Source organism: Arachis hypogaea, chromosome 19 (assembly GCF_003086295.3).
Source record: "Arachis hypogaea cultivar Tifrunner chromosome 19, arahy.Tifrunner.gnm2.J5K5, whole genome shotgun sequence".
Classification (NCBI taxonomy): Eukaryota; Viridiplantae; Streptophyta; class Magnoliopsida; order Fabales; family Fabaceae; genus Arachis; species Arachis hypogaea.
In genome coordinates this window covers 7,947,494-7,972,155 of record NC_092054.1, presented here as the reverse complement: position 1 = coordinate 7,972,155, position 24,662 = coordinate 7,947,494, and the positions used below count along the sequence as shown (strand labels likewise).

The following is a 24,662-nucleotide window of genomic DNA, read 5'->3' as shown; positions in this document are numbered from 1 at the left end:
GCTTCCAAGGAAGCAACACATGCCGGATGTGCTCCTTCTATCCACCCTATCTCCCGCATAATCTACATCACAAAAGCCTACTGCACAAAAATTATCAGATTTTTGGATACCATAAGCTATAATCACTAGTTCCCTTAATATACCTAATGATGCGTTTAACAGTCGAAATATGGGATAATTTTGGGTGAGATTGAAATCTTGAACATACACCCACACTTTGTACAATATCCGGTCTAGAGGAGGTAAGATACATGAGAGATCCTATCATTCCTCTATACCGTGTTTCATCCACATCTTTGCCAACATCATCCTTTTCAAGTTTAGTGTTTGGATGCATTGGTGTTCCCGTTGATTTGGAATTTTCTAGGCCAAATTTCTTGATTAGTTCTCTAGCATACTTTCCTTGGTGAATAAAAGTGCCACTAGGAGTTTGTTTAATTTGGAGGCCAAGAAAGAATGTTAGCTCTCCCATTAAACTCATTTCAAACTCAGTAGTCATGAATTTTCCAAACTCTTCACACAAGGATTCATTGGCCGACCCAAACACAATGTCATCCACATAAACTTGAACTAGGAGAATATCATCATTAGATGCTTTAATAAATAAAGTGGTATCAGTGGTACCCCTTTAAAATTGATTTTCCAACAAGAAGGCACTAAGCCTTTCACACCAAGCTCTTGGAGCTTGTCTAAGGCCATAAAGAGCTTTAGAGAGTTTGAAAACATGGTTTGAAAATTCTTTATCTTCAAAACCGGGGGGTTGTGCCACAAATACCTCTCTATCAATAAAGCCATTAAGGAAAGCACATTTGACATCCATTTGAAACATTTTAAAACCCTTATGGGCAGCATAGGCAAGAAGCAACCTAATTGCTTCCATTCTTGCTACCGGAGCAAAAGACTCATCAAAATCTATACCCTCTTCTTGATCGTAACCTTGGGACACTAATCTAGCCTTGTTACGAACAACTTTCCCATCCTCACCTAATTTATTTTTGAAAATCCACTTAGTACCCATTACCTTCTTACCATCCGGATGAGGTACTAGTGTCCAAACCTCATTCTTGTCAAATTGAGCAAGCTCTTCTTGCATGGCTTTGACCCATGATGGATCTTCAAGAGCTTGCTTTACATTGTTGGGCTTCATTTATGACAAGAGGGCAAAATTGCTTGGTTCAAATTGCTTTTTGGTTGAGGATCTTGTTGTCACACCTTGAGAGGGATCACCAATGATAAAGTCATGAGGATAACCCCTCATGTACTTCCATTCTCTTGGCTTCTGGAGTGATGTTGAGCTTTGATGAGCTTCAGTGGGTTGATCAGTTCCAGATTCTCTTGCTAGCTCAGGAGACAAAACAGAAATGTCTCCTCCATCCTGACGAGACAAAATTGGACGGATAGATTCTTCATTTTGGGTAGATTTGGAATTTTCTTCACTGGTTTCCTTGTTGACAGCATCGTCACAATCTGTATCATCTTCTATCACAGCACTGAGAATTGCATTAGAATCACAAAAAGAAACATGTATGGATTCCTCTATGGTCCTATGATCTTTGAGGTAAATTCTATAAGCCTTGCTAGTGGTGGAGTATCCAACAAACATCCCCTCATACGATTTTGGATCAAATTTACCAAGGTTTTCTTTATTGTTAAGTACAAAGCATTTGCATCGAAAAACATGAAAATACTTAAGATTAGGAGGGGTTCCTTTCCATAGCTCATAAGGAGTTTTCTTTAACCCTTTTCTAATAATGGTCCTATTCAAAATGTAACAAGCTGTATTTACAGATTCAGCCCATAGGAATTTTGGAATCTCATTTTCACATAGCATAGCCCTAGTCATTTCTTGAAGGCTTCTATTCTTTCTTTCAACAACCCCAATTTGTTGAGGGGTTCAAGGGCATGAAAAGTTATGAGCAATTCTAAAATCATCACAGAATTTTTTAAAGTCTTGGTTTTCAAATTCTTTTCCGTGATCACTTCTCAAATGGGCAATCTTTAAGTCTTTTTCATTTTGAATTCTTTTGCAAAGGGTTGAGAAAGCATGAAAGGCATCATTCTTGTGAGCAAGGAAAAGTACCCAACAGAATCTAGAGTAATCATCCACCACCACTAGACCATAGTGTTTACCTCCTAAACTTTGAGTTCTTGTTGGACCAAAAAGATCAATGTGTAACATCTCTAATGGCCTCTTGGTTGAAATTCCATCTTTTAGTTTAAAAGAGGATTTTACTTGTTTGCCTAATTGGCAAGCATCACAAGTAAGATCCTTATCAAATTTGATATTTGGAATTCCTCTAACCAAATTTTTCTTGACTAGCTTAGAAATTTGGTATATGCTAGCATGACCCAATTTTTTATGCCATAGCCATTTTTCAGATTCAAGAGAAGTGAAGCATGTTACTCTTTGATCTTTTAAGTCTTTAAGAGTCAATCCATACACATTATTGCACCTTTTAGCCTCAAACAATATATCCCCAGATTTTTCACATATAACTAAGCATACAAACTTTATAAAAATAACTTCATATCCTAGATCACACAATTGGCTTACACTTAGTAAATTGTATTTCAAACTATCAACAAGAAGAACATCATTTATACAAGATGAGAAACTTTTACTAACTTTTCCAATTGCCACTATTTTTCCTTTACAATCATCACCAAAAGTGACAAATCCTTCATCATACTCATCAAGCTTTATGAAGAAGGTTGTCTTTCCGGTCATATGCCTAGAGTATCCGCTGTCCATGTACCACATATTGTCCTTCCTCTTGGATGCTAGGCATACCTACAAAATGAGCTCAAGTGACCTTAGGTATCCAAATCTTCTTGGATCCTTTCACGTTAAACCATCTCCTATGTCCCAATCCATTATAGTCAAAAATAACTTTGCAAACTTTGTCACCAATCATTCTTTCACCAAAGAAGCATTGAATGGGAAAGTGGCCATTTCGGTTACATAATCTACAAAATCTTGGAGTTACTGTTTTGGTAAAGTTTGCTGGGTTTTGAAACCTTGTATCATTAGAAGATGAAGCAATGTTTTCAAAAGAAGGTTTCTCAACAGATTTGAGGAAGCCCAAGCCAGCTTTATCATAAAGAGATTTTTGACTAGCCAAAATTTGATTTAGATTTTCAGAACTTTGAGTGAACTTGGCTAAGTCTTCTTTAAGTTTATTGACCTCTTTAAGCAACTCTTCATTTCTTTTAAAACATTATACATATGCAACAACAGAATGATAACTTTCACAGCTTTTAAGTTGGGCTTTCAACTGCTTATTTTCTTCAACAAGTTCAACAGCAGCTTCAGCCTCCTTAATTTATCTTTGAGAAAACCATTTTCTACTTAAAGTATGGTGATTTGTTGTTCAAGATCTTGATTATCAAGCAAGAAGCATCTAATTTTTTCAGAAAGGTGATCTATCATAAGATGGAGATCTTCAGTATCATGGTTATGAAGGACTACCTGTTCAACGTGATCTACCGTGAGACATGGTTGGGATTTGGTTTCTGATTCTTCATCATCTTCTGAATCGTTTTCCAAGTCCTCCCAAGAAGCCATCATACATTTCTTCTTTCCCTTCTTTGGCTTCTCCTCTTTCTTCAACTTAGGGCAATCTGATTTGAAATGCCCAGTTTCTTTGCAATTGTAACATATCACCTTGTTGAAATCTTTCCTTTGTTTCCTAGAGCTGCTTCCCTTGCTTCTCTCCTTGAGCTTCACCATTTTCCTGAATTTTTTGGCAAACAATACAAATTCATTTTCAGAGGAGTTATCACTAGATTCATCATCCAGAGGGTTAAAAACAAATGTAAGAGCTATTCCTTTTATTTTTGAATCCTTTTTCAAATAAGTGTTTTCAAAAGCAAGTAAATTTCCTCTCAAGTCATCATATGTCATAGAATCAAGACCACTACTCTCAGATATTATCAATGCTTTTGTTTCCCACTCTTTTGTAAGACATCTTAGAACTCTCCTCACAAGCACAGATTCGGGATACTTAATCCCCATAACATCCAAGCCAACAATGATGGTGTTGAATCTTTCAAATATTTCATCTATTGATTCTCCTTCCTTTATTGTGAACATTTCGTACTCTCTATTCAACATATCTATCCTTGTCTTCTTCACTAAGGTGGTTCCTTCATGAGTAACTTGAAGTTTGTCCCAGATTTCCTTTGCCGTTGTGCATCGTGATACCCGTCGATATTCCTCGAAGCTGATTGCACAGTTGAGCAAGTTGATAGCCTTGGCATTGAGCTCCACCTTCTTTCTGTCTTCTTCGGTCCAACTAGCTTCTGGTTTGAGAGAGATTACCCCTTCAGCGCTTGTAACGGTTGGAAATTGAGGACCCTCAAGAATGATCTTCCATAGTCTGGAGTCTACTGTTTGCACAAAAATCTTCATCATCTCCTTCCAATAGGTGTAGTTTTTCCCATTGAAAAGAGGAGGTCTGTTGCTTAATTGTCCTTCTATCAGATTGTAGGACACTAGGGTTGAGCCACTGTTATCTGCCATCTGGATCTTTTCTCCAAGCTGCAAAGCTTGATCTCTTTGAGACCAAGCTCTGATACCAATTGATGGTTTTCAGTGGCTAAGAAAAGGGGAGGGGTTGAATCTTAGCCCCTTTTTCGCTTTTTAAAACTTGTTGGTCTTTGAAACAACTTCTGTAGACTTTTTTATTTTTGTCTCGTACCCAGCCACGAGATTTTTTCTTTTTATCTCGTAACCCGGCACAAGATATTTTTCAGTTTTATCTCGTATGCAGAAGAAACAGAAATGGAGTAGAAGAAAGAGAAAGAATCACACCACGAAATATCCTGGTTCAGCTGCCAAGTGCAATGCAGCCTACATCCAGTCTCCATCACAACAATGATGGAATTTCACTATAATCTTCATGATTACATACACCAATTCTCCCTAGGAACTACCCTTTCTATCCGGGACAAGTTCAGAATCTAATCCCCAATCCTGAACTTGACTTGGTCACTGCCAAGCTTTCAACTGCTAAGTGCTAACCCAACTTGCAAAGGGATTCCCACAGAATCATGAAACACAACACAAATGTACAAAGGAACTCTAAGGACATCTATGGCTTTTTTCTTTTAATTTTGCACTCTCTGTCTTTTTCCGCTCTATGGCTTTTTCTTACAAACCTCACTGTTTGCCTTTTTCCATGAGACTCAAGACAGACAAAATTAAACAGAAAATTACAAAATAGAAAACATTGAAGGAGAAAATTTTCTGTTAGCTTAGGTAGCTATGAGAACTCTGTGCCTTGCACTCTCACTCCTTGCTTCAAGCCCTGGCTGTTCACCCTTATTTATAGAAGGGGAAGCCTCCACGGTTGAAACTGTTGAACCAAGCTAAACTTTTTCTTCTTCATGCAAAACCGGTTTGGCCAGAGAGAGAGAGAGGAGAGGAAACCGAATGCTATATCCAACATGCAATTACCTCTGTGTCTTTTCTTTGCACCAAGCTTCATCAATCCGGGCCTTCCATCTTGACTTGCACTCGAAGAAGGATTCCTAGTCCTTGATGAGTTCTTGATGATGACAGCTTCATCTGCTCCAACTTCTACCTCATCCATCACGTAGCTACAGTGGCTACCTCCTGTAGTGGTTGAGCAAAAGCAGAGACAGGCCATCCCTCCAAGGATCTTCTTCCTCTGACCGAATGGATCTCCACCATTTTAGTGTATGGAGAGCTTGAGCTTACTTCACCATTTCTTACCCATTTTGGCAAAGATCTCAGCCACTCCACACTTCAGATTTTCGTTTTCTTGAAGCCATCATTACCATGGCCTTGCTCCTAGCTTCTTCCCTTTTCTGATTTCTTGCAAATGCTTCCATGTTTTCCTGATGGAAGTGACCGAGAGTTATGAGAGAGAGGAGAGAGAAGAAAGAAAAGCATTTAATGGATTTGAACAAATGAATTAAAATGAATTAATTTTACTTCCCTCTTGTTTTAGGTAGCGTGTAGCACTAATGATGCCATCAAATCAATTGCATATTCTCTCTCATGTTTCCAATGCAAGTTAATTCAAGTTGATTGAATTTGAAATCCATCACAAATTGAAAGTGGGATCCGTTGGAAGCCTGAAACTTTGCTCTCTTTCAATATTGGTTTCGGACCAAGCAAGCTTGTTTCAAGCAAAAGTAAAGTTGGGCTAATAGTGATGATTAAATCTGGCCCAACTTTGGAGTAATAATTCAGCCACTTATCAAATATATATTTTTTGCATTAAGGCTGAATATTTGATTCTCATTGGGCTTGCTGTTCGACCCAATACCAAATCTGCACAGCAAAATTATTTAATTAACACATATGAACCAAAATCAAAATTAATAATTTTACAATTAATCATATTAATAATGTTTAGTCATCATTAATTTAATTTAAAGTTTCCAAACTCATCAATCAAAAAAATGTTAGATAAATAATTTTTTTAAATTAAATTTAATTAAATTTTTTTATTCTATGTTTTTCTAATTAAAATTTTTTGTATTTTTTGTATTTTTAAATTATTAGACCAACTTGATTAAAATTAATTATTAAATATTTTAGTCACAGTATTACAGATAATATTTAACTCAAATGTGAAACATTAATGATATATCCATATCTATTTCTTAACAACTAATGACAGTGTAATAAAATACGTCCTTATTTACTGTGATTTGATTCTATACCTAAGTATGTGTTTGAATTAGTGTTATTTGAAGAACCTGATTTTATAGAATTAATTTTGAGAAAAAATAAATTTGTACTAACATAATTTATGTTTAGTAACTTTAATATTAAAATTAAAATTATTTTCAGATAAATAATTACTAAAATGAACATAACATTAAATTATATACACAAGAATATTTCGTCAAACATTGAAATCACTTCTTAGTTCTTACAATAAAAGCTGAAGACATGATTTGGTCAAAGTGTTTGACCAACGGCAAGAGTGAGACAAAGAGGCCTTATTTCAATTACAAATACCATAAAAGCAAATGGATCCTATCATCTTCCTCTTGGGTAGTAGAATCCTGAAATTGGCTGCCTTCAATGTTGATAGGAAGCTAACTTAACTCCAAAGCATGGTTAAGTTTAGAGAACAAAGACTTTAGTCACATGTGAGTTTAGTTTAAGAAACTTGAGGTTTAATTGAGAAGAAGGTATCTAAACTCTGTGTCACATATTCACATGAATCCTTGAAACCATCTAATGTCAAAGCAGCAGCATGTGGTGAAAGGACAACATTGTCCAATGGAAATAGCCCTTTAGGAACATTAGGCTCATCCTCAAACACATCCAAACCAGCACCTCTTATTTCCCCTTTCACCAAACACTGCACCAATTCCTTTTCATCAATTAAAGCTCCTCTTCCAACATTTATAATGATTCCATCTTTCCCCAATGCTAACATCACTTCCTTGTTGATTAAGTGCCTTGTTTGCTCAGTTAATGGACAACAAAGAACAAGAACATCACTGTTAGAAGCAAGATCAACAACATTGGAGTAGAAAGTGTATGATACTGATGGATTCTTGTTCCTTGAATGGTACTTAATTATGCAATCAAAGGCTTCTAGCCTTTTAGCAACTTCCCCACCAATTCTTCCCAATCCAATAATTCCAACTCGCTTGCCTCCTAACTGAAACAGAAACCCAGGTAGTAGTTATTATCCAATTCAACCAATTAAAATTTGGTTGTTTAATACAAAACAACAGAGTCTTATCCTGTTAAATAGAGTGGGGTTGGATAACATTAACACTATTTCACATAATAGGGATTTAACCATGTTAGAATTGAGTTTATTGTTAAGATTTAATTATCTTTAACCATAGTCCTTAACCATACTAAAAGTGGAAAAAATTATCAAGAGGTTAAACTTAAGTAAACATCTGCAAGTTGTACATGCTTTAATACAAGGAATTACTACTAATGTCACATTAAGCAACTCCTTTGATATCTGAAAAAGTTAGATAGACATCAATTTTCTCTGGATCGGATGCCATTATTTTAGCCTCATGAATATGAACAAATGACATAAAAATTGTGTTCAGCTCCTGTCTTTGAGAAACTGAATTGATGCCATGTTATAAGGAAAATATTTACTTGACTGCAAATTTCCTTAGAAGACTGAATTGAAGTAATTTTTATGCCATTTTAGGCGTAAAAATTGGTCTTACTAAGTTGATGTTAACATAATATGTCACTACATTGACATGTAACCTCCACCTCCCATGTGTGTAGTCCACAGTACCCAAAAAAAAAAAAAAAAAAAAAAATCAACAATACAGAAACAAACAAGAATTCAAAAGCCAATACAGGACATTGCGTTAATGTTATGTGCTAATACAAGTAGAAGTAGCACGACATTAACTTTACTTTTAGATTTTAAAAAAAAAAAAGAAATATGCATCAAAATGTGAATAGCTGCAACTTCAACTTGCACTTGAAGAAAAAAGAAAAGAAAATATTAGACAGCTCAAAAATCCTGTTATGCCAATCATATGTCGGAATAGTCCAACGTTTCACTATTAAAAGGGGACCCAAAACAAAGAGGAGACTAACCAATCTTTTTTTTCATCCAATAAGATTCTGAGTATTATTAGCCCTCAACAGAAAATTTTTTCTGAAAACTGAGAAGTAGTTAGTTACCTTTGAACCGAAAGGGAAACCCAACGGCTTAGAAAGACCCCAATTCCTAGCGAAGCGGTCACCGGCGGAGATCTTGAACAGAACGTCAATGAGCAACGCGACGGCCATGTCAGCAACGTCGGCGGTGAACAGTCCACCGATGTTGACGACCTGGATGCGGCGGCGGCGGCACTCGGTGAGGTCGATGTGGTCAGTACCGGCGCTGGCGGTGACTACCAAGCCGAGCGAAGGGAGTGACCGGATGACGTCAGCAGTGACCGGCTTTAGCGCGTTGCAGATAATAGCGCGGACAGAGGGAGGGAGGGTTTGTTGTTGTTGGAGGAATTGGAGGAGTGGGAGGTTTGAAGAGAAGGCCTCGAGAAAACGGTATTTTGGAGGGTTTTGAGATTTGATGTCGATCCCAAATGAAGAAGCCAACACCAAGATTGCTGGAACCTCCTCCTCCTCCGCCATTACCACTGCACTGCCCACTCAAATTTCACTCCAATCTTCTTACTCACAGCTCAGCTGATGTTGCTACCTGTCCTCAAGCTAAGCGTCAGAGACAAAAATAAGTAAATAACACATAATCTAATTAGATGTCAATTTTATTGAAAGTACACACCAAAGTTAAGATCCTTTTTTAATTCATTTTTTCATAATATTTAAGAATTTAATTTTAATGAATAAGTATATTTAATTATATAATGTTATGTTAGTAAAAATAATTATATTTTTTATATTAATTGTGTAAATAATTATTTAAAAAAATAGATATAATTTATATTTTTAATGTATCAAAATTAAATTTAATATTTAAATGATATAAAATATTAGAAGATAATATATTAATTTATTCATATAAATTTATTAAATTTTGAATACATTCTATAAAAAAACTAAAAAATAAAAAACATTAATAATAAAAAGAAAATAAACTTTGATATAGTAAAATTTGGTTAGCAAGCAAATTGATAGGATATTTATTAATAAAACTCTTTTTAATATTCAATCTCAAAAAATATAAATATATAATTTTAAGATTTAGCTAACATGTATTTTAAAGTATAAAATTACTATTAATAAAAAAATTTAAATGTTTTGTTTTAAATTTTTAATAGATGTACAATAATTATATTAAAAACTAAATTTTGCACAATATATTTTTTAATTAATAACTTTAACATATACTTTTTTTTTTTGCTCACACACACTACATGAGAGTATATATTATGGGTTCTTAAACAAGATCCAACCTCAGCTGGAATTTGAATCGAGCACAGCTTATAAGTATATAGGTATATCATCTGTGCACAGCTTGTAAGAGGCATATAGGTATATTATCTGTGCTAGGCTTTCGCTACAACATATACTTTTATGAATGCTAAATAACACAAATTATAACTGTTGTTGGCTGATTTTTTTTTGTTATCAAACATTTCTGATAATATAAATATAAAACTTAAAAAACAAAAAGAAAAGCATTCCTTCAAAACATTGAACACCTAAAACAGAGTTGGTGTGCCCTTCAAAGTTCAAACCACTCTATTACATCCTCTCTATTCTAAGGTGGGTACATAAGTGGAAATGATCAATCACCATGGTCAAATAGGGTTGACCAGTTGACAGCATTGAACCAAGAAAGGCCTTATTTCAATTACAAAAACCACAAAAGCAAACTTGGTCCTGAATTCTTCATGTTATTGGAGAAATAATAAGGGATTTACTTGAGAAGAAGGCATCTAAACTCTTTGCTACATGTTCACATGCATCCATGAAACAATCTAATGTGTAAGCAGCAGCATGTGGTGAAAGGACAACATTGTCCAATGCAAAAAGTTCCTCGGGAACATTAGGCTCATTCTCAAACACATCCAACCACCACCTCTTATTTCCCCTTTCATCAAACATTGTACCAATTCCTTTTCATCAATTAGAGCTCCTCTTCCAACATTTGCAATAATGCCACCCTTCCCCAATGCTAACATTACTTCCTTGTTGACTATGTACTTTGTTTGCTCAGTTAATGGACAACAAAGTATAAGAACATCAAAATGCAAATAGTTGCTAGTGAAAAATACTGAACAAGAATAATTGTTATTTAGAGAGCCCCAAAAATCTTGCCACACTGGTCATATAATCTAAATTTCATTGACATTTTGGATAAAAAATAAAAAAGAATTTTCAGAATTTCATTGCCAAATGATTTTCTTTTTCTTTTATCTACACATGAGGATGTTGTGTGGCATAATTTACTAAGTACTTGCTATACTTGAAATGATTAGAGCAGCATAGATTCCCATGAAACTTTGTTTTTCTAGGTTGATTAGTCATTAGTTAGTTTACTTTTAATTAGGAAATCTTTTTTGTTTTACTTATACTTGGCCAAGTACAAAAAAAAACTCTATTTACACCATAATATAAGACCCGTTGGAACCTTCTTAGTGCTTTTAGCATTGTTTTTTTTTTTTTTTTGCATGAAATAATGAGGATTTTTTTTAGAGTTTAATTTTGATGATTTTATACAATTATACAATTACATCCGTTCTTTTAGACAACTATTCACGCGATCAATGTAAAAGATAGTTATTTTTGCTAATATATTATTACATAATTGAATGCACGTATAAAACTACTTTATACTGACAGTACCTTAAAATTAAATTCTTTGTTTAATTTTAATCTTAAACATAAATATTTATATACAAACTAAGTTTTAAGAATTATAATAAATTAATAAGTGACTGAAGGTTGTAGAAGACTTAGAGAAGGGGTTGAATCTATGACCTTCTTTTACTTTAATGAAATAACCCTTTTAAAACAAACTTGCAATCTGAATCTGTTTGAACTCAGCAGCGAAAAATTTATGAGACAATTTCATTTTGTCTCATGAATATCAGAAAATAGAACAGAGCAGGAAAGAGAGAAGCTGACACCATCATGTATCCTGGTTCGGTTGCTTTGTGTAATGCAACCTACGTCTAGTCTCCACCACAACAGTGGTGAAATTTTCACTATAGTTAAAGTATTACATACACCAATTCCACAGGATTGACACAATCCTTTCACACTCAAGTTCTAACCTAACTTGACTTGGTTATGCTAATACCTAACTCTTTACTCTTAGTGCTAACCCAACTAAGAAAGGGATACCTCACTGGTACAAGATACAAGACACAGATTCAACCTAAAGAAATCTGAAATAACTCTAGGCCTTTCACTCATGTGTATCTCTTTGCCTTTTTCCACTCTTAGGCTCTTTCAATGACTCTCTCATTCAGCCTTTTACCTCAAAAAATTACAAAAAGATAAACATTAAAAAGAAAATTACAATATGTAAAACATGAAGGAGATTGATGCTTCAACAGCCTCTTTGCTATGTGATAAACCAGATTTGCTAGCCTCTGATTCAGTTCTTCATTCTGGCGGAATGCTCCTTTGACTAGGAAGCACTGTTCAAGTAGATGAACTTCTTCAGAGAGCTCTTCTCAGAACATACACCTCAAAAATACTGGTTATCTCTCCTTGGCTTCTGAATGATAAAAAAAAAAATTTTTTTGTATCTCCTTGCATGTTGCTGAGTTGCTCTCTCCTAGGTCAACCTTTGAGCTGTGTGTTTCACCAACTCACTTTTTCACTGTCTTCCATTTTTCCTCAGATTAGGAACTTTGGTTTTGACCTCCTTTGTTGACCGAAAGCCATAGGGCAGCAGAAACAAATATTTTCAATGGTAAACCTATATCTCAGCCATTAAAATACTACTTGGTCCCCAAGACACACTTATGACCGTAGATGCACAGCAGTGTAGAACAGAGATCATCTTTCTCAAGTATCCCATTTCGGACTGGCAGAGAGTTGGGAAGAGGAGAAGAAAGCAATATGCATGCAAGAGGAAATATGTTACCTTTGACCTCTGCCTTAGCTTGATTTGGTTTGATTTGGTTGATTAGACCTCAACTTTTCTTGCTTAACCTTCTCTTTCTTTCTTCTTCTGTGAATAGCTTAGGAACTAAGCTCTCTCTCACTCCTCTGATTTCTGACCAAGAGGGAAAAGGTGAACGTTGCTTTTGGTGAAAGCAAATGGGAGGGAATTGCTTGCTGTCGGACTTGGAACGGATCTATTCATTTAGCCCGTTGATTTCTTTGCTTTGTTTCCTTTGAGCTTCCTTTGGATTATCAACCCACCAGCCTTATTTTTATTTTTCATCCAATTTGGGCTGCTGTTATATATTAAATTTTTTGCCTGCATCACTAAACCAAAATAATAAAAAACTAATTGGATAATTAACCCAATAATCTAATGTTTGTCATCATTGTTTATGTTAGTTAATTTCTTAACTCAACAATTTTCCCCTTGATGACAAACATAATTAAACATTACCAAAGGAATTGAATTTTAGTAAAGTTAAGAAACTTCCCTTTGAATGATGTTGCTTGCTTTTGTGTTGCTCCCCCTTTCCTTTTCAAGAGTAGCTCCCCCTAGATTTATACTCTTCTTTTTATTCCTGTTTATATTATACTTATAGAGAGAACAATAAAGAGCTGCATATAATTCAACTTTGACTAAGAGAGTTTAAACAACTAGCAACACCAAACCAGCCCAATATTCAACATGTCATAAAAAGCAAGTTCCAGTTTTCATGCACAAAAAATCACAGCAGTAGCAAAATTTGCAAATCAAATTTTTATGCCAACAACATTATAGCAGCAGCAATCAACATTCCAAAAAATAATCAAAGATTCACAATCCTGCTACTCATGCGCTATTACTCCCCCCTTTTGTCATCAAGGGTGGAAAATAGGCAAATTCAAATAAAAATCGCACCATATAACCTGCAAAAAAAGTGTTAATGTACAGTCTAAATCACCAAATTAATTTAAAATAAATACAGTAGTAGTTAAAGTATTACAGTCATCCCAAATGACAGAAAGTAGTTCAAAAAACACAAGAGAAACAGTTTTCATGAGACAAAAAGTGGGGAGACAGCAGCAGCTTCATGAGACAAATCTAGGCATCTGAACCAGTTCCCTCCGAATCAGCTTCCTCTTCAGCATCATTGACATGATCTTCATCTTGCTGAAGATTATCAATGAACTTCATGAATACAGCCACTCTATCCCTTGATTCTCAGAGAAAATTATCATGCTTGCTTGCTAGCTTCCTTTGTTCCTTACTCATGGCAATCATATGATTGGATTGGGAGACAAACTCTTGGACCACGTCTCTAAAAACATTAAACAGAGCAGATTTTTGTCCAGTGGAGATGGAGGTGCCCTCGGTGGAAGGTGGAGGAGATTCCTCAGGAATGAACTCATCATCTTCATCATCTAGAACCACCCTCTCAGAACGAGTAGGTCCTTTATGCTGTTTCACTGAACCACCCCCTTTTAGATATTAATGTTTATTTTCATAATCCTCATTGGACAAGTCAACACCAAAATGCTAAAAAATACAAGTTAGAAACATGCCATAAGGAAGGGCTTTGTCTTTCTCATTTCTAACAGAGTCAAACATGTATCTAACCATCAAATAAGTAAAAGAAATTTCTGTTTTAGTGAGCAAGGCATACAAAATAAGAGTGACCCTTTGATGTGAACCACTTTGAGGAAGTATGATGTGGTTGACAATTCGGTGCAACTGAGCACGTTCATATCCTAGGACTTTGTGAGTGGGGGTAATGCCATCAATCAAGGAAATATGTTCACAAATATGAGCCAAAGCATCATTGAAAGAGATGCCAACTCCTTCATCCCACTTAACAGAAGTATAAGCACAAGTCCCAACATCAGTATATTTCAATGAATCACTGATTGTTTCATTATTTAAAACAATGTCTTGGCCCTTGACATAAGAATGCACACTGTCCTCATGATATGTCATGTTAGCATAAAACTCTTTGACCAAAAGTAGGTAAACAAGCTTTTTGATGTTTAAAAAATGATTCCAGTCCAGAAATTCCAAATTTTCAACGAAAAGAAAACCTTTCTTTTTCAAATTTGGTAAATCAGTAAGAAAAGAGGGACACATGGTACGGTACTTAATAACTCCTTCATAAAAGTCATTATTCATGGCAGACCTAAATCTATAAGGGTTACAGTTGGAGTGAGATGTCATGAAATGAGATGTATGTGTAAAGAGATCAATGTCTGGTACTCTAACTGATTTAAGAGGGAGCCGAGGTTTATCTCTTTGAGAACACAAGGGAACAAACCTTGTCTTAGGTTGAGTGGGCTCTGAGGTAGGTTCGGTAGTAGCTGGGCATTTCCCCTTTGATGAACTTGGCTTCGACAAACCAGGTTTGGATGGAGGTTCCTTCGGAGGTGGCGTCGGCTTGGCTGAAGGTGGAAACCTTTAGTGATTTTTAGTGCGAGCTATGGGATCCGAACGAGGAGGTGAGGTTGGAGAAGAAGGAGAAGCAGTGAAGATTCGGTCTTGAAAACGAGTAGAGAATTTTTGCTTTGCAGGAAGCTTGAATATCTTTTCTCGTGGTGGCTTTTGAGAAATAGTTTTCTTCCTCATTTGGTTGGTTTCTGATTTTTGAAGGAAGAGATGCAGTAAAGATAGTGGGGAGAAACCGAAGGGTTGGAGGAGTTATGGAGGGAGAAGAAGAAGTATTGGTAATCGTACCCAAAAGAAATTTTCTTAAACCATGCAATTGTATCACCTCTGATTTAACTTGAAAGGACTTGACATCACAAAAAGAAAGATTTGATTTTATTTAAAATTAAAAAAGGAAATCAATTTAAAATTTGAAACTTTTTGGACTTAAAGACAAAAAGAAATAAACTAAAGTAAACAAGCCAACAAACACAAAACAAAAAATCATATAACATTCATATTGAGCCCAGAGATGGTTGGGTTTAAGAAAATATATTGGACCACTCATGATCTAATTTTTTGAGGTTGGCTTAGATGACTCTGTACTTGCGACAAGGCCTGAGAATCTCATACCTGTTTATGAGACAAAAAAAAAACTCCAACAAACACATCAGCAATTTTCAAACAATGAATGATGGTTTAAAATCTCTAGACTAGTCCTAAGCATGCAAAATATGTCATCAACTAGTGATTTAGTGAAAATATTAGCCAATTGCTCCTCTGATTTAACAAATTGAATGCTAATATCCCCCTTTTGAACATGTTCTCTTATTGAGTGAAATTTCACTTCAATATGTTTAGTCATAGAGTGCAAGACTGAATTTTTAGAAATATTAATGGCACTCATATTACTACAAGAAAAAACAATATTTGTAACAAAAAAAATTGTTACAAAAAATCGAAATTTTGAAATAAAAGAATTTTGTAACAAAAAAAAAGGGACCGTTGCAGTATGTCCCGTTACAAAAAGTTTTTGTAACAAAAAACGAAACTATTACAATTCAAAGTGATATTTTGTAACAAATTTTTCTGATACAAAAAACCAGAAGTCATTACAAAAGTGGTAACAAATTTTGATATTCAAGCTATTTTTGGTGACAATCTATTTTTTTCTATCATAAAATTTTGTTACAAAATGTAACTTGATTTTGTAACATTTTTTTCTTTAGTTACAAAAGTAAAATAATTATTTTGTAACAATTTTTTTAATACAAATTACATGCATAATTTACTAAATTATTTTTTTAATTAACTAATATATTAACTATTTTACTAAGCAAGTCTACATTTATATAATATGTAAAAACATACATAATTCAAACATGCCTTATTTATCTAACATTGTTTTAAAACAAAATAATATTAGTGAGTACATTGATTAGTTCTACAAGTAATATGTCTTGCACAAGTTCAACCAAAAGTTAAAAGTTCTAACATAGATTAGTGTCTCTATGAATCAAAATATTCTTGAGCCCTCAAGGTAGCATGTGGTCACCATTTCAGCACTCCTATAAATAAGAAAAACCGAAACAAAAAGTTAGGTGCATAGTCAAAAGTTCCTTAAGTTCAAAAAGTTTCTAAATTTTCAAAACAAGCAAGTTTGTATTTACTTCTCAACAATTCAAAATGCCAAAACAAGTGATACACATGTATGTGTAGAGCACATAATCAAGTAAATATCAATCACAAGTAAGTGGCATAAATTAAAACAATTTGGTGTTGACTAAGTTAGAAACATGTAAGCCAAAGAACATTCAAACACCAAATTCCAATGAAGCATAAAAGTCACAAGGTTGAGACAAGACTTGAAAAATTCATGCCCTATATGACTTAAGGTAAGTTAGGCATGAATAAAATAAATCAAATTAGCCACATTGGTAGAAAGAAATCTTCAACCTTGTGAGAGCATGCAAAAGAGGCTATTTTTTTAAAAGAATTTCAAGTTTGTGGTCAATTTGAAAATTCACTTGAACTATTCAATGCATATGAGTAATTTAGTATGAAAAAAAATGGCAAAGAATGTTAAAGGCATGACCACAACTTGCAAAGAAATATCTTGAGTCAATCAGAAATCATGTAGCAAACAAGGGTCTATTTTGACACAAAAATTCGTCAAATAGAACTTGTTTGCTCAAATAACACAATGCATTTTAATTGATCAACCAAATAGGACAACACCAAATAGTGAATAACAAAACCCGAAGCTTCCAGCTTCCAACAACCAAAACAGTGAAGCACTTAGCCGGATAATCAATCAATTGAGCTTAGCAACAGTTGAAAACCAAAAGCAATTAAATACCAACTCAATCAATTAATTGAATCAAAGATGAATATTGAAAATAGATTAAGATGAATTCCGGCATCATTTCAGCAGTAAATTTGCCTATTTCACAATTTCAATCAATCAATTCAAATTTCATATGAATTCTTTGACAGTTAAAAACACAAAAAATTATAATGAATTCATAAGAAGCAATAAAATAAGCAAATTCCATCAAGAAAATATGAGGAAACAATTAAAACCAATCCAACCAGCAAGAAGCAGAGCAGCACTCAGCAGAACAGCAATTAATGGCCCATCATACAGCACCCAAAACAGTAAAATGAACAAAGGTAATGGATTCAGGCAGCATTCTATTCATTGAAGTCAATAACCATTACACTTGCAAGCAGCAGGGGTACAACAGTTTATCCATTAATTCAACAAAAAATCAATCAAGCCAAACTAAACAATTTCAGCAACAGATTTATCAATAAAACCAATCTCAGTTCAGCAACCATCATCTATTCCCAACACAAACAAAAATAACTCAACAACATTTCCTTTCTCATTGAATTTAAGAATCATTTAACAAGCAAGCAGTGAGGGGGAAAAATCAGCAGCAACCAACAGCAAGTATAGAGCAGCAATAACAACTTAATGTGAGAAATTATTTAACAACAAATGCACACACAATGCAATCACTATAAACACAAGTAATTATTCGAAAGGTATTTATGTCATTTCCAACAATATATTACACCAATTGAAACTATGATAACATTAAATGAATTCAAGGACTGAAGCCATAAACAATTAACTTTAGAATCAGAAGTTCATATCTTAACACCATAATCAAATTATTTATCCCAAAAAAAGGCACTATTGAGAAGGATTTGCAGCTGCGTTTGACATAATCACATCTATATTTTCAAACTTATGTAATATTCAACAGCATATTCAACAGCATTCAAACAAATTTTAATAAAGGATAATGCATTCGATAAAAATGAATAGAAAATGGTGACTTGTGTGGTTTTTTGAATCAAATCTTTTCTCTGTTAATCGTTGGAGACATGGCAAACAAGGGACAAAACTTCAATTCCTTTAGCCATAAGTTTCTCTGCAGCCTCTTCAACATTTTGCTGTAGAAACAAGGAAATTGAGTAATGAATATAATTAATTGGAGGCAAAGAGGAAGAGAAAGGAAAAATGACCTGCTTGCGAGAAGAGATGACGACGGAAGCACCTTCCAAGTCCAGCCTTTCAGCTATGGCAAAGCTGGTTCCAGACGGCAGAGGCGATATGGAGCACTGGAGCACTGGGGGGTTCAGCCAGCAGCGGCGGTGGCTCCCCGTCTTCCCTTCTATTTGCGTTCCCTCACCCTCAGACCAAATCGGCGGCGACTGGGCTCATCAACGACGGCGGCAACGAAGGAAATCGGCGACGACGAAGACGGCCCGGACAGCGGCAGCAATGCGACGCTTCTCCTCACGATGGCTTCCTCCTCGCGCGGTTCTGACAGCAGCTCGTGGACGGACCGAACGGCGGCGGCAATAGCACGGCCTTCTCCTCCTTCTCCTTCTTCGGCTTGAACCTCTCTCTTCTCTGCGCGACACGACGGCGCGGCGGCAGTGACGCCCGCCGGCGCCGTCCTCACTCTCCCCTCCCCTTCTTCCTGTGAATCCCTCTCCTCTCTACCCTTTCTGTTTCTTGAGTTCGGTGCTGCTGTGTGTGAATGTTTCAAGCTTGATGAGTTTGCTGAGGGAGTTTAGGTTTGGGAGATGAGTGAGGGTGGATTAGGGTTTTGAGTAAAAATAGGTCTAGGGGTAGTTTTGTAATTTCAAATAAAAGTGGGATGATATAGTAATTAAGAATAAATTTTACTCCAACAATAATAATATATAAAAATACTATTTGTTCATCAATTTTACAAATTACTTTCAATAAAATATTCAAATCCAAAAATTAGAAATAAATAATTAATTTTTCTATTTTCCAAAGCAGCAATATTAATATTTTAAATATTAATTATTTAGTCCAAATCACATAAAATTCTTATTATTTCATAATTACCAACTTTATAATTTAAATATAAAAAATAATCCAATAATTTTAAAATTGGATAATAATCCTAATTTATTTTAAATTCAATTAATCAAAACTTGCTCTAATTATCTTTAATAAAATAATTTCTGAAATTAAAACTATAAATAACTATATGATTTGAGACTTGATCATAATAAGATTTTTCAAAAGTTCCGGGTCTTACAGATATGGTGGTGGTGATGGCGGCGGCGATGAAGGCAGCGACGGCTGCGAGCTTTAGAGTTGAAGCTAGCCTCTTGCACATTTTCACGAGATCTTTTCTCACACTGCAACAGCTGAGAGCTTTAGAATTTGTTTGGAGGGGGTTGAAAATTTTAATTATGTGTAATAGTGGGGATTTTAAAAATTATGCAGAGGAGTTTTATAATTTGTCACAAATAAAATATTTTGTGTAAATTTTTAAAAATTTTCACTAAAAAATCTCCACTAATTATTAAAAAATTTGTAGTGTAAAAATCTAATTATTAATAAAAATTATATATTAATTATTTAAAAGAATATAAAATAATATTTATAATTTTTAAAAATTAATGAATACATACATTATATAAAAAATTTTAATTTTTGAAATAAAATAGAATTATTTTGAAAAAAATATATACACAGTTTTTTTTACTCTTAAAGTGTTTAATATTTTGAAAAAAATATTATAAAATATTCTTATATTTTGTGACAAATAATTAACTTGTTACAAACAATATTGAATTTTGTGACAAATTAATTTTTTGTTACAAAATATTACACAAAACACTATATCGTTACAAAAACTAACATAATTTGTAACAAAATAAAACAGGTTGTTACAAAATATTATCATGTTTTGTAACAACTTGTAATGTTGTTACAAAACATTATTCTTTTGTAACAATAAAATTATTATTACAAAATATTATTTTTTTTGTAACAAATTTAAATTTGATACAAATTTTTTGTTACAAATGTTCCATTTTCTTGTAGTGATTATCACACAACAAGAGAATATTTTCAGCATTTAATTTGTAATAAGCAAGCTCTGTTTTTAACCACATGAGCTGTGAACAACAAGAAGACGCAACTATATACTCAGCCTCTGCAGTGGATAAAGGGCTTGTTTGGGTGAGCTTTTGAGAAAAGATCTTTTTTCGAGTTATCTTTTTTTAAAAGATCTTATAGAGAAGTAAAAGTAATTTTATGTTTGGATATCTCATGTAAAAAGGTCTTTTTATCTATCAATTATGTTTGGGTATAACAATATAAAAGTACTTTTTTGTTCATTTATTATACGAAAAACATCTTTTTTTTAAGGAAAAAATATTTTTTTAAAAAAGATGTAAATTACAGCTTCTCAAAAAAGATCTTTTTTTATTTATTTTACTAGTGCTTTTACTTTTACTACTAGAAATTTGTCAAACACGTTAAAAAATAAAAAAAGATCTTTTTTCATTGAAAAAAGATCTTTTTTTAACAAAATAATAGCGCCCAAACATGCACAAAGCCATTGTTGGCTGCTTCTTACTTGACCAAACATTCAAGGACTTTCCAAGAAAATAACATAAGCCTGATGTGCTCCTTCTATCAACTTTATCACCGGCAAAATCTGCATCACAATAACCAACTGCATAAAAATCATCAATTCTAGGATACCAAAGACTAAAATTGGATGTGCCATGAATATATCTAATGATCCTCTTAACTGCAGAAAGATGAGACTCTTTTGGTTTAGATTGGAATCTTGAACACATTCCAACACTTTGCATAATATCAGGTCTAGAGGAAGTTAAATACATAAGAGAGCCAATCATTCCTCTATACCTAGTCTCATCTACATCTTTTTCAGTTTCTCTCTTGTCTAATTTGAATTAGGGTGCATGGGAGTTCCCATGGATTTGACATTTTTCATACCAAATTTCTTAACTAGTTTATTGCTATACTTCTCTTGATGAATTAAAATACCATTTTCAGTTTATTTAATTTGCAGCTCAAAGAAAAAATTAAGTTCACCCATCATAAATGAATAATACAAATTAACTACGTACCAAATAAGTTAGATTTTTCATTTGTTTGTCTCAATATATTATCATGATCGAGAAAATTGAAATGATTGTTAGGAATTTTACGATCATCGACCGTATTTACTATACGTGACTCCTTCTTAAAAGTTATTCTACACACGTGTGCAGTCGGAAGATAAATTCTGCTTGATTTCTCAATTAGAAAATTTGAGAAGACATAAACCTTCCCCTCGATCATATCATTCTCAAATATCTTAGCCAAATAATTCTTGATTGAACAATGAATTTTATCACAATGTAAAACAAATTAAAAATAAAGACTATTAGCACTTATAACCCTATAAAATCGCACTGTCTTTGATTCGTACAAGGGTTTACTTATCAAATAAACTTAAAATACGAACAAAAAATATTTATAAAATGGATCTAGCATCACTTGAAAAAAATTATGGAAAATAATCAGCTTACTATTAGAATATCATAATTAGGGAACAAAATTAGAAAAATATCAAAGAAGATTAGAAAAAAAATCAATGTAATTTATTAGGATATTATTTCATAAGGAGTGTACTCTTAGCGTACTCTTGGTCTATATATTGGTAAGAACTTTGTAATCACAAAATGAGAAATATGAATAGCAAAAATAATATTTTTTAAATAATTCTTCATTTCTTTCATAAACTCTTTGTACTATGGTAACATGGTATCAGAGCAGAGTTAAGTTCTAGGGACTCAAAATCAACCATTTCTTTATAAATTGCAAATATGCTACGTAATAGTTTTGGAACCCGATCATCACTTTTCCGATAATCAGTTCCAAAGCAGTTTCTGTCTTCTCTCTCGCATCAATCGTCGTTCTCTCTCACATCAATGGCGAGTTGTCCCTATTGTCGAAAATATGGAAAAAGATGTTACGATGATTGTAGGTTCAAGCGGCATTTTTTGCCTAATTCTTGCCGTGCGAAGGAGCAATACCTGTTGCTCACGGAGGTGTTTAATGTTGATTGCCTTCTAAAGTTCCCGAACGGCGACGCTGTCCGTCACAGTCGAAGAAAATATAGAAAGACGAAGAACGCCTATGCAAGTTAATCACAAGTTGAAGATGGTAGAAGGTGCCACCCTAGCAGATAAAGAAAGGTACCAGCGACTGGTTGGAAAACTAATTTACTTATCGCATACTCGGCCTGATATAATTAGGGAACAAAATCAGAAAAATATCAAAGAAAATTAGAAAAAAAATCAATGTAATTTATTAGGATATTATTCCATAAGGAGTGTACTCTTAGCGTACTCTTGGTCTATATATTGGTAAGAACTTTGTAATCACAAAATAAGAAATATGAATAACAAAAATAATACTTTTTAAATAATTCTTCATTTCTTTCATAAACTCTTTGTACTATGGTAACACTTACCTTATCATTCATAAGAACCATTTCTAGGTCGTCTTATTACTCTTATCAAATTTAGATGGGACTTTCCATAACCTTATAATCCTTGCCTTTATTTTCCAAACTTTTTCATTACATAATCTATCATAAGTAATACTGTTGATAGAATCATAGCTAGTAGCCCTTAGGTATGAAAAATAATCAACAAAAAAAACTATGTCTGAGGTACGAATTTTTTAGATGATAAATAATTATAACAATTCACTATTACGACTTATATATATACACTGATACACACACTAATTGTACACTGTATGAATTTTTAATGGAAATACTTGCTACGATTAGAAAAAAAATTATATAAATAGAGATACTTGCTAAGTATATATGTTATCTACATTAATTATATGTCAATATTTTTAGAAAATAGATAAAAGAGTATATATATATATATATATATATATATATATATATATATATTGTTGCTATATATGAAGCATATATAAATTGCTATAATTATAAAGACTTACTATAATTATACCAAATTTAATTATGACTGTAAATAAATAAAATATATAACAATCAACATTATTTTTTTTTACATTCAATATTTACTGTACATATAAAAAATAAAATAACTAATGAATAAAAATTTGAATAGAAAATAAAACTCCATAATTAAAATTTAATTCGTTAACTAATTAATTTTATGTCCATATTATTATTATTATTATTATTATTATTGTTATTATTATTATTATTATTAAACTCATGAAAAAGATAGGTAATAACATTTTTCTTAATATTACTTAATTCAACAGATAGAGATAATTATACTAAAAATTACTTGGTATCCTGCTTTAAGATAGAGATATAAAAATTAATATTTTTATATTTTGTTTAGTTAAATTAAAATAAATTATAAAAATCTAATTTATTATATTTTTCATTCAAAAGATTTAAGAAAGTTTTTAGTTACTAATATAAAAAACGCAAAAAATATTTAAAGATATCAAAAATAATATTTCTCTAAAATATTTTATTAGTATATATTTTTCTTCTTTGGGAATATGATTATAAAATTCATATAATATAAAATTCATAACCTATATCGTTTAGTAATATATAAATAAAAATATCTTATTAAAATATTTGTTAAAATTAATAAATATCTTTGTCATTTAATGTGGTTAAAATTATAATTATCACGTGATATATTTTATAATCCAATTATTTGTAATATATTATGAAAGGTTATATTTTAATTAAAAATTTAAAATATATCACGTAAAAGATAAAAAGATAAAAATTATATTTTATCAATATTATTATAATTTAAATACATTTTTTAAAAAATATTTTTTGATAAATATTTATTAGTATCATTTGATATTAATGATATAATTATTTTAGGTTAAAAATTTTAGCATATTTCATTCAAAAGGTTATTAGTTTTTTTTATATTAATCAGTTTTGGTAATCTACATTTTCAATAAATCAGACTTATTATTATTATTATTATTATTATTATTAAAAATATTTTCAATTGATAATTAATAAATAATTTAATAATACATTAAATATTAATTTAATATAATTATAATAAAAATAATTTCTTAAATTAATATAATTATGTATCATTTATTAAATATTAATTATAATATAATTATATTAATTAAAAATATTTTTTTAAAATAAATTTTAAAAAAAAAATAGTATAATCATTTTGAAGAAAAAATGGATTTACAAAAAAGTGACACCTTACTATAATAAGTTGAAGAAAAATCAATTTTAATATATTAAATAGAAATAGATAGATAGATTGATTTTTTTACTTTAATTTTTTAGTCATTTCACCTTCCAAATATATATAGTGAAAAGTTGAAACCCT

General features: G+C 32.5%; 1 protein-coding gene across 1 annotated transcript; it reads right to left on the bottom strand.

The window, feature by feature from the left end:
• Window positions 1-6,864: 6,864 nt before the first annotated feature.
• Window positions 6,865-10,053, bottom strand: LOC112776916 (glyoxylate/hydroxypyruvate reductase HPR3). Its single transcript, XM_025821188.2, has 2 exons — window positions 8,663-10,053; window positions 6,865-7,652 (listed from the first exon to the last, which is right to left on the bottom strand). Exons 1-2 carry the CDS (start codon window positions 9,113-9,115, stop codon window positions 7,143-7,145), a joined length of 963 nt encoding a protein of 320 aa, XP_025676973.1. The 5' UTR covers window positions 9,116-10,053; the 3' UTR covers window positions 6,865-7,142.
• Window positions 10,054-24,662: the final 14,609 nt, after the last annotated feature.